The sequence below is a fragment of the Dioscorea cayenensis genome, chromosome 5 (genome assembly GCF_009730915.1).
Source record: "Dioscorea cayenensis subsp. rotundata cultivar TDr96_F1 chromosome 5, TDr96_F1_v2_PseudoChromosome.rev07_lg8_w22 25.fasta, whole genome shotgun sequence".
Classification (NCBI taxonomy): domain Eukaryota; kingdom Viridiplantae; phylum Streptophyta; class Magnoliopsida; order Dioscoreales; family Dioscoreaceae; genus Dioscorea; species Dioscorea cayenensis.
This window is the reverse complement of record NC_052475.1, coordinates 1,497,663-1,515,816: the sequence shown is the minus strand read 5'-3', so window position 1 is coordinate 1,515,816 and position 18,154 is coordinate 1,497,663. Positions and strand designations below refer to the sequence as shown.

The 18,154-nt window shown below is 30.8% G+C and overlaps 1 protein-coding gene across 1 annotated transcript; it reads right to left on the bottom strand.

The window, feature by feature from the left end:
- Positions 1 to 470: 470 nt before the first annotated feature.
- On the bottom strand, positions 471 to 6,695 carry LOC120261024 (serine/arginine repetitive matrix protein 2). The gene is made up of 7 exons (XM_039268680.1): positions 6,318 to 6,695; positions 5,654 to 5,948; positions 5,439 to 5,544; positions 5,098 to 5,218; positions 4,220 to 4,981; positions 1,903 to 3,685; positions 471 to 1,188 (listed from the first exon to the last, which is right to left on the bottom strand). Exons 2-7 carry the CDS (start codon positions 5,850 to 5,852, stop codon positions 755 to 757), a joined length of 3,405 nt encoding a protein of 1,134 aa, XP_039124614.1. The 5' UTR covers positions 5,853 to 5,948; positions 6,318 to 6,695; the 3' UTR covers positions 471 to 754.
- Between the last annotated feature and the right edge of the window lie 11,459 nt (positions 6,696 to 18,154).

Genomic DNA, 18,154 nt, shown 5'->3' with positions numbered 1-18,154 from the left:
TACCACACCAATAGAGTCGAATGAACAGTCTAATAGTCAAGCGAACAATTAAAACACTTGACTTCCATGCCTGAGATTGAAAATTCAATTTTCAAATATCCGTAATAATAACAATATTTTGTTTGAAATAACTTATCCAAAAAATAATAAATAAATAAATCAAATCCTAATGGGAAAATTACATATTAGGACAGCATTTGAATAATTGTAGAAAACAATAATAAAGATAAATAATGCAATTAACTACTTGTATGGATGCATGTATGGAAGATGATTTTAATTCTAAATAAACCAGAAAAAAGAAGATGAAAAAACAAATAAGACCAACAAAAGACACTGAAACAAAGCAAAATGGAACTAGACCCTGTTTCTTAAACAAACATGTTATCTGAACCAAACCAGATCCTCAGCATACTTAGATCAATAAGTTCCTTATAAACAAAAGAAAAAAAAAAGGGAAAAAAAAAAAGGAAATCCAAAACAAAACAGATATAAACAGACACTGAAAATGAACATTTACAAAAAGAATAGCTCAATAAGCACCCTCTTGCTCTTGAACTTTTAACAAAACAGCAGCAGCAGCACAAAGCCAAAACAACACCGACAGAAAAGAATATCGCAGGCGGAGCTGCTACAAACCTATAAATAATTCATCTGGTGCACCGTCGCGTTCGCAACAATTATACAATGATGGCATTTCCCTAGAAATAAATCAGTCGAGGCGTATACGCACTTGGAATAGATTTAAGTTTCCCTACATGATAGTGCAATTGCACTTGGATTCCAGCTTCGGAGGTTTAGCACTGTCCACCTTGTTTGGAACCTGAGGATGAGGATGTGATGGCGCCGCACTTTGAACCTTTATATCTTCTCCTGGCTCCATAGCCGTCGTGTTTGTGTTGGTTTCCAATCTTTTCCGTCTGGCTCTTTGAGGCTTTGGTGCTTGTTTATTAGAAGACATCCACGAGTCTCTTCGGCTGTAGAACGGGTTCCCCAAAATGGTTGGTGTTGGTCGACGTGCCTCGGCCAACAACAGAGCTTCCTCCTTTTCCATTGCAATGATTGCCGCCTTGTAGGCTATATCAAGGACAATCGAGTTGCAGAAGAGTATTGTATCGGCAGCTTCTTCCAGAGTAAAGCTTTTCGGTGTGCATCCTCCTGGCGCTTCGGCTGCTGTGATGGATTTTTCTGTAAAATAGAAGGCATAAGCAAACATGCTAAAATTATAAGCCGCCGCATACTCCGGGAAGTAGCATTTATGGATTGTATTTTCAAGAACTCATAAGTTGTAATTTACAGTATGATTTGAAAAAGTTGCCTTAAATAACATATGGTAAACTTGAACAGGATTATTAAAAAGATAGCAACACTCCAAACAAATTAGCAACAATCCTTTAAATCAATTAGATTGGAACTAGAAGTTCTGACCTCAATGCAAAAATACAGACATTTACTCATACCAACATTTACACAAGTGCTTCATTTGACGGTTTTTTAGTCAAGGAAATCATTTATATATTTACTTTAACACTGAGTTCGGAGAAATTGCCTTCTGCTTTAGATAATTACTTGAATGAGGACAGGAAGAAAGAAGCAAATAAGTAAGGTCAAAAAGAGTTGCAGCCATAACTCTGATTATCATAATTTATTAAGATTGGCATGAATCCTTTGGATGAATAGTTAAGGTCATCTGTCCATAAATCCAAATTTGCATTAACTATCACAAAAACCAAGCAATGAAAATAATGAGTATCATAAAGATACTTAATGAAAACCCTAAACATCTAGTAGAAAAGAAAAAAGAGAGAGATGATATAATTCAATGCAAGAAATAAAATATGCATCAAAATAGATGAATGGAAAAGAACCACAGATATGTAAGAAAGTCCATATCATTAGTACCACGGGAATGATTGACAACATTAGACTCCAATGCCGAAGCCAGCAAATCTGTCTCCGAGGATGTGGAAGCAGAGTGCTCATGTGGCTCATCCGTGATATTAAGATTTATTCCAGTGGAATCCATTTGTCGATCTTGCAAACTTTCAAAAACTTGTCGTTCTGAATTTATGGAAGAAGAGTCAACTGTGACAACACCAGAAATGTCATTTCCAAAGGCATTATAAGCTGGCATTTGCTCTTCCTCTTCAAAAACAGATGAACCCTGCATTTCAAGTTCTGGATCTGTCGCCCGAGTGATCCTTTTAACACTTAGCAATCCTTCTGAATTGATGCATGAACTGGATCCATCATTAAGAGGGGTGCTTGCCAAAGTGTCTGAGGCCTGATTGTTATCTGGGTGACTAAACTGGGATCTAAAAGAGTCAATTGGCATGCAACTATCAGTGCAACCAAATGACTCTCCATCGACATCAATAGCAGTATGTGTGATAGACAAGGACCTTGTACAACCAGATCCCGTGCTTTTCAAGGAATTTCCATTTTCTCCATTAAATGATTCTCTTTCTTCAAGGATGCCAGTTGAGATTTCAAAATTTGAACTCTCTGCACTCTGTGTGTTTACATAACAATCATTTCTCACATTCTCCATCTCACCTTTCTGGCTATTTAACTGCAGTTGCATATGATACTCTGGCTGTCTCCACGATCCCATGTCAATAGAAGAAGAGGCCGATGTGCTTTCCCGGCTCATGCTCCGTTTCATAGAACTTGCATGGTCCCTCACATAGGAAGGCTCGGAACAGAGTATATTTGTAGCAGAAAAGGGTCTACCCTGGACAACAGGCCACTTATTGCTGCTTGACTTTTGCATTAGAAGCACTGATATGCCAGTTCCCTCAGGACTTTCAACCCGTGTGCTTTGATGAGCAATTTCTTGAGATTGTTGATATATGTTTTCAGTCTGAATGGCATTCACCTCTTGACCACTATTTTCTTGCGCGTCAGATTGGCCATGTTGTATTAGATCATTATCCAAGTGAAACCTAGAACGATTCATTAAGGACTTGTATACCTGCCCAGCATGCATAGCATCTGAAGGAAGAATATTTGTGCTACTTTTATCAGGCAATTCAGAAACTTCCATTGCAAGTTGTGCCTTATTGAACCCTATGTCTTTTCCATCTGCCATTGGAGATTGGAGTTTTTCATTCTGCATTACTAGTAAAGCACTTGGAGATATCCCTTCAGTGAAGAGCCTATCATTTTCAGCACATTCTTGACAAACATCTGTGGTTGGATCCCTGATACTGTATGAATTTCCACATTTGGAGCAAGTTGCCATCATTCCGTTTCTATCAAGAATAGAAGGGTTAACAGCAGTATTTGAAGATTCAGAAGCAGTTAATGCACTAATAGCACCTAAGGAATTGGGAGCTGACTTTTCTAATCCCACTAAATCATCTCTGTTTGTTATATCTCCCATGGGTTTTCCACTATCTGGTATGTCATCTGCTTTGTCAAATTTAAATATTTCCTCATGTAGCTCAGGATCTTGTGGCTTTCCCCTTTTACCAGAGAGATCATTCTGGTGATGATCACTGGCCTCCACATCAGGAACAACACAGGCACCTGGCTCAGAGCTTGTATTACTGCTAGTTGTGAGTGATGAATTCCTTGAGAACATTGGACGATGCATAGTGTTTGCTTTCCCAATATAAAAGGTAGTTGTAGGGACACTTGATAAAAGTGGCCTGAACATGTTCTGAGGAGTTTTACGTTGATCCTTACAAAAACAAATATCAAATAAAACAAGTCAGAAAATATTAACAGTGAAACAAATAAATATTAAAATCAAGAGTCATAGACTAACTTGCTAAAGGGGCACTACAAAAAGTCAATTCTCAATAAATGCAGCTGAAAAAAGAAACAAAGTTTGATGAAATGCATATCTTGATGATGAAATGTGAGATTCAAGTGACTGCCGTTGGTGACTTGTAAGAGTTGTGCTTAATGACAAACAAAGCAGCCAGATGATAATATTTATCACATACAGGTTTTGTTTCTTTAGCTGCATTTGTGGCCTTGTGCTATCTGCTTTATCTTCACCATTAGAACATACAACCCAATCGGAACAGGGCCTTTTTTCAGTTCCAAATTAATAATTTATAATGCTTGTATTAGATATTGTTATGGCCAACAAAATTTTCTTTAATTTGACAGGTGGAGTCATGAGTTCATTGATGGTAATTGGGCAAATTAAGCAAATAAAACCAGAGAAGAAACCGATGGTTGAAAAGAGATGCTAAGAAAACCATACCATCTGTCGGAGCACAGAATCAAAGGATCTTTTTGGAGTGGAATTAGAAGACAATGTTCTGACTGGTCTTTTAGAGAAAACCATAGTTCTGATGTTTGCTGATGTTCCATTTTTTGAACCAATTGAGCCGCAAGACATCCCCGCACCTGTAGAGTGCAGAGAATCCAAATCATCATCACATGAAGATGCAGCAGATCCCTTGCTATAAGAGCTGAAGTGATCTCGATCATGACTGTGTGATGAACTAGCACTTCTAGAAGCAGTGGGTGACATAGACTGCCTTCTGTTTCTTGATACAGTGGGTGACATAGACTGCCGTCCATTTCTGGATGCTGGTGAAGAGCCCCTAACATATGATGATGGTCGATCGGCCAAAGAAGTCCGAAGGTTTGGAGGTGGATCAGAGGAAAAGCCAGGGAGATTTGTCTGCCATCCTCGTAGTTTTGGGGAAGCAGAATTGCCACGACTTGTCGTCACCGGGGAGGTCCCCCTTCTTCCAGAAGATGACCCCTGCCCATTTGAATCATTGCTTGACCTCCGGAGAGTGGGAGTTGAAGATCGAGGTGTAGGTGAAGAAGGTTTGGTTGGAGTTGACGATCTTCGTGAAGGTGTTGTTGGCCTCAGAACGGCTGTCGGGCTAGAATAAGAACCACCTGAAGGGGGGGTGCCTCTTGATTGATTAACACCAGTAGTAGATCGAGGAGATGGGCTTAGTCGATGTGGACTTGGACTACCCCTGCTTGTCCGGTGAGTCTTCTCAGTCTGTTACAATGTATATGATGTGCTTTATTTGAAGAAAATTCCTGAAGGTAAGTTGACAGATGCAATAACTATATATTCATCGCGAGAGAAAGCAGATAATAGAAACAACAACTTACCATGGATGACCTTATGGAAATCGGTTGACTCCGTTGCCTGCCCCTAGGTGCTAGATGAACGGTTTGAGGCTCTTCATCATCCAAAGAAGGAAAGAGAGGAGTGTCTGGTGGAGTTAATAACCTGTGCCATAACAAAATTTTTCATGTGAATAATGAACTGCGAACGAATGACTAGACAAAAACCATAATTGATAACTAAAGATTATCATTGGTCTAAGTTAGGAATGCTCTTAAAAGAGCAGACAGCAGCAATTTGTAATGTGTATCAAATCATATTTAAGTACTTGTGGCAAAATATCAGAATAATAATTTCAGCTGCTTATATGCAGTAGGCAAATTACCAATCATAGTCATTCTTCTCTCCATCTGTTTTAAGCAAATCACTGGTCTCTCCCCTGGCTGGAATGTTGATTCCAAGCTTGAAGTCTGAATAGTATCTCAATCTTGCTGATATATAAAAAATTACATCATTGTCAAGTAAGTACATTTTATCTAACGGAAAACTTGTCGTTTTGCGATCAATAGCAAATGCAGAGAAAAAGGATGGCATCACTACCAATTGAGTCATCCAGATCATCTGATGTATGTAACAAGAAGTTATCCCTCTCCTTATTTTGCATCTCATTAAACAGCACAAGATCATCATCTTTTGGTTTGAGTGGAAATCCACTCTCCAGACTGCGGCCTCTCTTGTGGTTGTTGTGAACGCCAACATCACGCCCTGGGGAGCACCTCAGAGCCGGGGAAGGCGGCATTTTTCACAAAGATCACAATCCTCTCGTTTCCATGGACACCAATCTTACCATGCCCACAAACACAAACATCAAGAAAGCAAACTTTTCCATGCAATCCTGCAAACAGAAATCAACTAATTGTTCTAATTACTCTAAAAACAACATAAATTCAAAGTAAAAAGGTTTGAAATTGAGAGCTAAACCAAGCAAATGCATCAAATTTGGAGAATTATCCTCTAAACGCCACCAGCCAAATTGCAGTGAAAGAACAAAAATGTCACATTGTAGCTGATCAAATTCAGTAATAATCCAACAAATCAACCAAAATACACCCCAAAAAATGCAAGAAAAATCCATGCACCGCCACATCCAAACATTAATTAACACGACAAAACCCGGGAAACTTCGACAAAATTGTTAAAGACCCAGCCAAACATCACTTCCAAACAAACAAAAACCAAAAAAGAAATCAACCTTTCGTTTTACCTGATCACAATGGCTACTTCTCTCCTCCACCTAGGGTTTTTCCCCAACTTCACTCAGTTCACTGCCAAAGATGACACCTTTTCCAACCCACAAATCAAATCAGAAGGAATTGAAGGCGATGAGCAACAGCATTCGTCAAATCAATGCCCAACTCGGTCCAGATCGGGTGGATGAACACTGGATTCCTTTGAATTTGGAAGAAAGCTTCAGCCAGAAGTGAATTAAAGAAAGGGAAAAATGAGAAAGAATGAAGAGGGGCCAACTGAGATTTTTAGGGTTTGTCTTTCCTTCTTCTTTTTTTTTTCCTTTTTTTTATTTTTTATAGAAAAAAAAAATAACTCAAAAATTTCAAGCTCTCTCTCTCACTCCCTCTCTCTCTTTCTCAAGTGTTCACAGTCACAAGAAGCTCTCCACTCTCTGCATGTGCATTTCAAGTGGATGATTGAATTTTTTATTTTTTATTTTCTCTTTTTAAAATTTTATGTTTTATTTAACTCTTGGGAATTTTAAAATTAATTTAAATAATTTAAAAATAAAAAATCTTTTCAATTTATTGGAAATTAGGAAAAAAAATTAAGGATGGTGAGTTTTTTACCTTGTATTATTTGCCCTTGTGTGTTTAAAAATTTATTTAATAATGAATATATTTTAATAAATGAACAAGTACGTGCGGGCAGGTAACTCATACATCCAATCACCAAATACCTCACTCTCGCTCTTGACACTGTGAGATAATCGAACTCATGTCTCATCTCATGCGAACTGCGAAGGAGATTTTATACCACTGGATTATACACCTTTTAGTGAATTTATATATATATATATATATATATATATATATACCTTCTAATTTGTTCGAAATTATAAAACAATAATGATGATAAATTTTTTATGTTAATAAATAATGTCTAATTACTAATTTTGTAGATCCGATTAATACCTACTATAATGTCTTTATTTTTGTATAAGACCCTCAATATTTTAACTTGGACTAATATAGAGCCTCCAAGTATTAGAAAACTAGTAGAATAAATACCAAAATATTAATAATAATTATGGTTAATTGTTTATTAGTGGAATATATATATATATATATATATATATATATATATATTTATTTATTTATTTATTTATTTATTTGGAGGGATTGAAAGAGGTCACATTTGGGACATTGTCCACTATTTTGGATTTATTAGTTTCCATGACCAATCATAAATTTTCATAATAATGTCTGAAAATGAACATTTAATAAATATTTTTCAGACGTGTTTTATTGTGATTTATATCCAAAGGGACCTAACAATTAAATTCAAAGTGGTTGTGGTTTCTCTATTAAAACTCCACTCCACATATGAAAGCGAAGGTGAATTTTTTATTTTAAATTAAAAAATACATATATTTATATATATATATATATATATATATATATATATATTATAGAAGGGATAAATCATGAGTTTATTACATATATTACTAAATAATTAATAGTGAACTTAATTTAATTTATTATTCCATATAAATATATAATTAGTGAATATGTGCATTACTTAAAAATCGTTTTCACAAATTAATTATATTCAATTATGATAAGAAAGAGGAGTTTCGACCAAGTTTATATATTTAATATATATTAAAAAAAATTCTCTTTGAAAGGTATGTTTTAAGTCTTAATTCATTGTTAATTAAATCATGAAACTTTTATTTTATATTAATGTATCCTTTTATTATATCTTATTATTTTATTTTGCGAGTTTGTCTGTCGCATGCTATGCTATGATGTGATAAAATCAAGGTTGTCAAACTCGTCTCGGGCATTGACCCAGCTAAGTCCATGGATCATGGGTTAATGAGTTTGACCGGGTCGAACCGGAGTCAATAATAAAATATAAAAATATATTATAATAATTAATAATAATCAAATTCAATATTAAAACCATAATTATAATATAAAAACTACTCAATTTTGATATTTAAATTGATAAATGACTTTATATACACTAGTGTTTTCTAATTATGTCATTTATTTTTAAGTTTTTTAAATATTTACAAATTTAATATATTAATATATAATTATCGAACTTCTCTCGATGTTATTTATTTATTTGTTTGTTTATTGGTTGATTTTGTTAGAATAGCTAAGAAATTTAATTCACTAATTTTTATCCTTTTACATGGATGATATATTTTATCAATAAATTATATAACTTACACAATCTCAATTGAGTTTTTATTTTGTTTTAAATTTTCTTATATTTTTTTATTTAGTTAAAATATTTTATTTTATATTTTATAATAAAATTGCACTCATTTTATTGTTTTATTTTCTTAGTAAATTAAATTTTTATAAAGTAATTACATAACATATTAATGGATTTTATTTTTATTTTTGTTGGTATGTTTATGATATATATATATATATTTGTAATTCTATTTATTGATTATAAATTATAAATTAATATTAATAAATATACATGATTTTGTGGTTTCTAATGAGAAAATAATAATAAATTATGAAATATTGTAAAAAAAATTCTAACATTGTGACCTGACCCCGGTCGGGCAAAGACTAAAATAAATAGAAAAAACTTAGAAAATCATCAGTAAATCATCTGGGCGAATAGAAAAGATTGTAGAAGAAGAAATTTAAACTAAAATGGCATGGTCAAGTGTTTGAATTAAAGGTCATGCCGCACAATATCTGAACAAATCTAAACTATTATTTCTACTAGATTTATAGGAACCCAAACAAAAAAAACTAAAAAAACTAATTAAATCTAATCAACCTTTTTAATGTGTCAGTGATACTTACTGTGCTTACTCGTGGACGTTCTACAAATGAACACAAGCAATTGATGTTTCTTATATATATATATGTGTGTGTGCGCGCTTATGTGAGAGCTTGTTCTTAAATGAAAATGCAAGTATAAAAATCACATTCATCCAAGTATCTCAAAGCTTATATATTAAGGGTCCGGTTGATTCGTTAAAGAAAACAACACAAATACAAACAATTAAAGTACAGTAAAAGTGCTTGTGTTGTTCTATATTTGATTTTTATTGAACAGTAAAGAACACAAAATAGTAAATTACGATAATATTTTTTTATTATTCTATATTTATTTTACAATAAAAAAACATATACAATAATATTTTATGAAAATCTTATCAAATTTTACAACGGTCAACAACAACAACAAATTAAAAAGAATTAACATAATTTTAAAAATATTTAATCCACAACAAACAAAAATTCATTAATACCTTAATCCTAAAATACGAATAAATAGATAGATAAATAAATAAAATTATAAATAGATAAATAAATAGATAAATAAACAAATAAATTTTAAAAAGATAAATAATTAGATAAATAAATAAATAAACAAAACAAATTAAATCATGTTATCATTTCTTAATGAGTAGTGTAATTTTTAATTTTAAACAGGGACAATTTTGTCATAAGTTATCCTATACTTCACAAAAAAAAAAATTACGGTATAAAAAAATTAAAAAATTGTGTTGTACCGATTGGGTAGTTTATATTGTACTCCCATCCTATTTGTAAATCAAACACATAATAATAAAAGTTATCATGTTCTTTAAAATATTGCGTATCAAACGGATCTTAAAATCATCACCACACGCATCTAAACTCTTCTAAAAGCATTAATTTCTTTTTAATTTTTATGTACTCCCAATCCCATTCTCAACAAATCTTTTAGGGCATGGCGTCATTCCTTCAAAAATGTAGGGAATTGAAAAATAAGGGTGAGCCCCATTTTGCTAAAATAGTTATAACAAAAAAGATTGTAGTTGAGGTATTTATTTTGGAGTAAGCAATCACATGAACCAGCCACACAACTGACGTAGCTGGTAATGTGCTCTATATAGCATTACACTTATTTTGTAGGAAATGAAAGTACATCAAAACATTAAAAAATTATCAATACTTACAATGCCATTGAAATTATAAGAGAAGCGAGAGCAAAGTACATCGAAACATTAAAAAATTATCGACAGTTCCAGTGTTGTTAAAATTGTGGAAGAAGTGAGAGCAAGTATGATTCTATATTACTTTTTTTTTTATAATTTTAATAATAAAAATGCTGAATTAGCTTTTAATTAAAATAAAAAAAAATTGAGAGTGATAAGGGAAATATTGTTTCATCATCCACATCAAGATAAATAATGAAAATCAGAGAAATCAAACCATAGAATTCATTTTCATTTTCTTAATGTGAAATGAACATGATTGTCATGCCCCGAACCTGGCTCCCCAGGCCCAGTGCACTGACAAACGGCCACACACCCACCAAGCTGAGGCCAGTAGGCATGTAAGGCCTCAAAACCTGTTCTCAACAAATCACAAAAAAAGTCTAACAGAGAGCAAAGGCTAGAAACAAGAATGAAGTTCAACACTAAAAGAAATAACTAAGTATTTTGCACAGTTACTACAAATTTAATCAAATAAAAACTATGCCCACAACAACGGGACTTATTACATGCTAAGAAGATTGACGGTGGCCCAACGATCCCTGCTAAGCTATCCGTCACTGACCTCTACTCCTGATCTGAAAGAAAAAAATAACAACAAATTTTATGAGCTTGACACCCAAATGAAGCACCCAATAAAAAAAATATAAGGATCACTTATCAAAAAAATCATAATTTAATGATTTGCAAAAACCAACCATAAGTTTAATTCACATAACATAGATGTCAAAAATTAAGCATATAGGTCCCCAGGACAACTATTGCCCAAAAACAAATCACAAAAATTCATATATTTACCCTCGATGACCCGAGACAAAAACAAAAAGTCATATTTTTTTACCCTCGTGACCCGAGCCAAAAATTAACAAAGGCCGATATTCTGCACCGACGACAAGCAGTGGGAAACTATAGTTTCTAGAATAAAATACATGTCGACACCCGGTCGATGTTTAACCCCAGATGACGAGGGTTGTTACAAAAGTTAGTTGGGGACTAATTTCTATATCAAAAGTACCTTGTTCACAAAAGCGATGAACTAACAAAAATTCAAGACAAGCAAAAGTACAAGAATGCCAGTAACATGATCCCATTTTTTTGTCATATCAAAATACACCGCTTAATGGAATACAAATATGAACAAATAATAAAAAAATAATAATATTCTTTAATAAAAAAATTTAAATAATACCCTAAATTCAAAAATAAATAAATAAATACATAATCGAACTTTAAACACATGAATTCAAAAAAATTTAAATAATTATCCGAAATTGAAATTTTTGAACAGATCATAAATCATATGAAATTTCAAAAAGTAAAAAGAATCGGGATTTAAAAAGAATTATTTGAAAAATTCGAAATTTAACTAAATCAACACGTGGGAATTCTAAAAGAATCTCATTAATTTGAATATTAAATAATTTAAAATAATTCGAAATTAGTATTAATTATATAAATATAATTTGAATAATATACAGAAATCTAATTATCCAAAATAAATAAATAAAAATACATATTTTCACAAATTTAACAAGTTTCAAAAAGTCTATATACATAGTATAATTTATATGTGGGATACTTACTTAAATGTCTCACAACTCCAAGACTCCAAATCAGATTATCCAAAATCAAGCACTGCCCTAACAAACATAAATCATGTGCATAAATGAATGAATAAACACAAAGGTTGGTGAACACATATCAAATTCCTTAAGGTAGTCTATAGGGTGGAAACTAAGAATGAGAATAAGTAAGATCTCACAACCACAATAAAATTCAAGCACCTACCTTGGATCTTTCGTCACAAAATTCAACGAGGAACAAAATATCAAGAGCCTGCCGCCAAGGTCACCACACGACATAAGAAGAGATAGGGTTTCCTCCGGTTTTCTACTCTCCTTTTAATTTTTAAACCAAAACAAATATCGCGTGAGGATCCTCGCTCGGGTGTTACGAAACGATAAATCAGATCCGGGAGGCTGGGATAAGATAAAGGTCTCCTTTTAAAATATAAATAAGTAGATAAACTTATCTAAAAGTAATTTAAAATTAATTAAGAGGATGGGGTCCACAATGATCTTAAAGCTTTTACGTGTGATTAATAAAAAACATTTAATGACTTAAATTATATAAATATTTGATTAAAATAACCTTTCACGAAGAATGCTCTTTATTAGTACTCAATAACAATAATAATAATATATTATTATTATTATTTCACAATATCAACCATTTCCCTTAGAAAACCAAAGATGGATGAGAATAATATAATTTGTGTAATAAAACAAAATGAAAAGCAGTGTAGAAAAAAAAAATTATTTACTTTTTCTAAAACGTCACTCGCTCAACAAGAAAATAATGTGTAATATTATAAATTTTTATATTTCATATATATACATTAATTGTTGTGAATGTGGCTTGGAAAATTTTCAATATATACAATGCTTCTGTTTGTTATTCATGGTTACTATTCACATGTGCATGAGAGTGTTCAATGAGCATAGGCGTGCTCATACCATGCAAATCTCAAAAATTTGAGTTTAAGCAAGCACACAGTTTTAGGTCCATGAACTTGTATTTTTCATTTTTAAATATTATAGTGAAATTTTTTCATCACCTTTGCTTATCGATGTAGACTTGGGGGCGTTCATTTTCACCGTAAATGAGGGGAAGTCAAGAAGTGGAAAAAAAATGCTACTTTCTTAGATTGGGGAAGTGATATCACTTCCAAGACTTTTAATGTTCATTTGTCAGAAAGTGAAAATAGAATCGAAGAATTTAGGTGTTGGATAAATTTGTATGAGTTTAAAAAAGACTTCAGAAGTAAAAGAAAGTTTTTATAGATTAACGTGTTTCCCTCCACTTCAGTAGAAAAAAATACTAAAGTAGACTTAGTTCAAAATCCACTTTAATTAGTTGAAAATAAGAGAAATGTTACTTCCTCCACTTCAGCACAAATGAACATAAAAAAGTTAGAGAAGTAGTCTAATTTCTCCCCACTTTCCTTAAAATGAACGTTCACTGAACCATGTTAAATTCTTATGTTCTCGTTGAATATTTTGATTACTCTATATTCTTTTTGTATCTACATTTTATTACATGACATTGCGCAACCATATCATCTTGATTACTACACTTAAAACCTGAACACACACATATATATATATATATATATATATATACATAAAATTATCTGGTAAAAAAAAAAATGGTTCAAGCCAAAGGGGATTTAAAAATGTTTAAAGTTTAAATCTTAAATGTCTTGAAAATTTATTTTCATTGATTTTTGTTTAAAGACAAAAAAATATATGAATATGAATATAAGCTTGATTTGTTTGGTTGGAAGGCACTGAAAGAACTCAAATAGTCAAATCATGTAAGTTAAGTTGCCATCCAACCATTGTACATTTAAATCCAGAGCTTGTTCTATGGTCTGCCAGGCTTGTGCTAGCTGCGCTGATGCTGATTAGCCTTACAAGATTCACTTGCTTGTGGGCCTCCTTTTTTTTTTTTAGTTTATCTAATTATTTGTTCTCACCTTCAAACTATATTATATTAATCACATCATAATTGTGTTTAGTTTTTTTTTTTTTTACGTGTTCATGTTAGATTCAATTTTGTGTTATATATTTTTTTAAGAGACATATATATATTTTAACAATCTATAATAAAATTAAAGAACTCATAGTCTAATGATATGGTCCTGTGATGAAAAATAAATGCGATATATTTAAAAAATCTTAAATTCAAATCTTACAAGAAACAATAGTGGCAATAAATCCCTGGTGTGAGTTCGAGTTTGACACTTTTAATCCTTTTAGCCTTTGCACATGGCAGGAGATGTTGTAAATAAACACGGATTAAAAATTTAAAAAATAATAAAATTATTTTTGAAATAAGACACTTCCTCTTAAACATAAAGAATTTTGTTCTAACAATTATTTGGTTATTAATTTAGTAGTCAAAAGACAGACTCAAAACCTTTTTAATGAATTATAAGTATAGTTTGCAATTTTAAAATATATTGAGAGGCGTAGAAAAACATAACTAGTCATACTGACTTTTTTTTAGTTGTTTAGACTAGGGCTTTAATTTGTGTACAAATTAGTATTAAAAAAAAAAAAAGGAAAAACTAAACCTCTTGCTCTCAAATGTTTGATCACTATTATTAATTATTTACTGTATAATAAATTAAACATTAACTTTATTTGCTACTGATTTATTTGAATCTGTTTTTTTTAGTATCACACAAATATTCTGCTTGAAGCTTCCAATGCTAAAATATCAAGAGGTTTTTAGCTTAATAAATAATTCTCTCTTGAATGTTTTATTATTATTATTATTATTATTATTATTATTAAGAAATTGATAATGAATGTTAGGGAAAAATTCAAGTGTGTGAAGACAATCACTGTCCAAGAGCTTGACTTGCAAGAGATGGTATTATGGATTGATGGCTCAATGTACTACGCCATTGTGTTGTCTCAACTTTATCCACAAACACATGCACACATTCATTATCATCTTCACCTCCATCACTATGTGTTGAGAACTTTCTCCACTTCTACCTTTTTTGTAAATTTTTTTAAAAAAATAACAAAATAAAAAACTACCTCATATACATATATGAAGAAATTAAATACAAATTTGATGATAATTTAGATAACCGGGCAAAAAGGATATTTTTTAAATTAACAATAATCCATAAAATATATATTTATTAGAAATAAGGGAACATTAAAATGCAGGGACGCAGTTAAAAAATTTTAAGCCTTTTATTTTAAAGTAGAATAATTGGATGAGTCTTTTTGTTATTTTTCATTAAAATTAATTTTGATATAAAATAGTAAAAGGAAAAGGAAAAAAAATTACTTCAAAAGTAGCAAATAGAATGTTAACTCTAAAACAATGTTTTACATTGCCACCCGTATGGGCCATCAAATCTCAAAGAGTCAAGTGAGAAGTATATATAACTTGTATTATTTGTTAATAATTAATAATAACTCATGCTTATTTTTAATATTGATTAATAAAAATATTTGTTAAAAAAAAAATCAATGCATGTTTGCTTGCTAACTTTGAGTGGTTTTGGTTTTGCTTTACCTTCTAGAATTAGCTAAATGTAAAATCATAACCTTATGGTTTTTAAAAAATAAAATGTTATTTAAAATTTATTCTATTTTTATTTAAATATTAGCTAATATTATTTAATGTAGTTTTTCAGTGCCTTTTGCTTTCCTTCCACCTTGGAATATAAATCTTAAATTTTAGTACATAAACATTATAAATAACTTAATAATATTAATTTTTTTATTTTAAATAATTGGCAACACCCATTTGTTTCTGTTACCACTAAATCTTATGTGCATAGGATCCGTGTTCCAGTGAAAGTACAAATTTGAAAAATCATAAGAGTATTAAATTAATAATTTCATATTTATTAATATTTTTGACGTGATTTATCAATTATATCTTACATAAGTAATTATATATATATCAATATAAAATATTCTCATCATTGGGTGTACATTGAAAGCTAGAAGATGCCTTTATTGCTTCATAAACTAAAACATCCCACAAAATTCTACACAAATCTATGCATGAAATTTTATATATTTTTGTTTTGTTTGTGCTTTTGTTTTATATTTTTTGCCACATGCAGGTGTGTAATGATTTAATTAAATAAATAACTTCCAATGTATTTATCAAGTGATAGATTTTAGATAGTACAGATGGCACAAGACAAAAGTGATCTATTTATATTTAATGACTAAAAAACAGATCACCTATTTGGTCATATATATATATATATATATTTATATATATGTGTGCATAATATAGGAAGCCAAGGAGGAGATGAGGTCCTCAATTTCAAACTGTTTTATTCAAAGAGGGATTTTCAAAAAATAATTTTTCTTTTTTTATATTTAGACTGATATGATAATAATTTATTTAGATGTTTTAAACGTAAAACGTATGTGTGCTTGAATGGTTAGTGAGTAATGAGTATGGTTCGATGGCATATCATAAGTTAGTGTGCAGCTCGAGTCTTGCTTGTGAATTTTGTTTTAAAGTTACTTTTTTATTTTTTTTAATTACAAAAATTTTTTAAAAAAAAATAAAATTTGCATATTGTTTTTTTAATTAGTAATTTTTTTTAAAAAAAAGTTTATGATATGCCATGTCAAATATACTATAGGTTTTATAAATAAATTACAGTTTGGTTGTTTATATTAAAAGGGATTGATTTTAGTTTTTTATAAAATACAAAACCGAAAGATGTAGCTACTTCCTCTTACTTGTATATCTCATATGTTGGACACTAATAATGGCAATAGTTCAAATTGTGGTTTATATATATATATATATATATATATATATATATATATATATATATATATATTATTGTTATATTTTCACGTTATTTTATAGGAGATAATTGTTTTGTAAGATAATTCTTTTTTTACACTCTGCCTTCAGCCCCTCTACCAGCTAGTCTTAGTTATGTCACTAGATATCATTAATGATAAAATCCATCTTATTATTGTACTTATTATTTTCTTTCATTGTATTTTTGTAAGGATGTTTAATCACATTTTTTTTTTCTTCTTTTAAAGACACTAATGACAAGCCACTTCTCACTCATATATCACGTAAATTCTCATCTATACTTTTGAAAGGAGTTGAACCACCGACATTTCGCATATGAGTTAATTGTATTACCAAATGTTTATTGATATGATAGTGTTTATTTACTACTTTTGATTACTTCCCAATTTAATATTTGCTTCATTTTGTGTCTAATTTCTAGTTCTTCCCGTGACATGTTTATATTATCATTTTTAAAAAATAAAATTATGATTTATTTATTTTTTAAATATAGTTCTATATATATATCCGTTTATCTACATATTGTACATAGTTTTGTACGATGAATTTTATGTAAATTAAAATTTTCTATAGCTTGAAATTGCCAAAGTCCATGGTTGGCAATGAAATTCAACATCCAAAAAAAAAAAATGAATATAATGGTAAAAAAGAATATGGGTATGTTTGGATGCAAGGATTGATCCCCAAGGATTGGGGATCAACCCTTGTGGCATGTGCATGCCCATGTTTGGGCATGCACCAAAGGGCATGGGAAGGGAATGAGGGGGGAGTGCATGCCCCTCAAACCCTTCATGCTCATCCCCCTCATTTTGGGGGGGATTGAGCATGCCTTGATGAGGTAATGACTCTTTTACCCCTCATAATATTATATTTGTTTAAATTTTAATGATTTACATTGTATTTATACATTGTATTTTTATATTTACATTGTATTAGACGAAAATTAAGAAATGACATGTTATACATTGTATTTATTTTTAAAATATTAGAATTATTTATATTTAGTGATTTAAAAATAATTAAATTTGGATATTTATTTATTTTAAATAAAAAAAATCAAATTATATTCATCAATTAAAATGTATAAATTTTAAAATTTATTTAGAAAATAAATAACTCATTTTAATTTTTTTTATAGAAATTGAAGCTATTTAATAATAATTGTTTTTTTTACAAGATATATAATTTAATTAAAATATTAAAGGGTAAAAAAGTAATTTTACTAAAATTTTCTCTTATTCTCTATCCTATTCCTATCCCCATCCCCTCCAACCAAACATTACTTTTGTTCCCATCCCCAATCCTCTTTTCCTATTTATATTCCCATCCCCTTCCCCATCCCCTTCCCCTTCCCCATCTCCATATTCCCATTCCCTCTAACCAAACGGACCCATATTGGTAACATGTCAAACCATGTGAAAGTCCATGCACAGGACAATGTCATGCCACTTTCG

Coding starts and splice junctions, on each gene's coding strand:
- LOC120261024 (XM_039268680.1), bottom strand. CDS start 5,852: ATGCCGCCTTCCCCGGCTCTGAGGTGCTCCCCAGGGCGTGATGTTGGC. Junction 4,982..5,097: donor TTTCCATAAGGTCATCCATG/GTAAGTTGTTGT, acceptor ACATTGTAACAG/ACTGAGAAGACTCACCGGAC. Junction 3,686..4,219: donor ATTCTGTGCTCCGACAGATG/GTATGGTTTTCT, acceptor TGTTTTTGTAAG/GATCAACGTAAAACTCCTCA.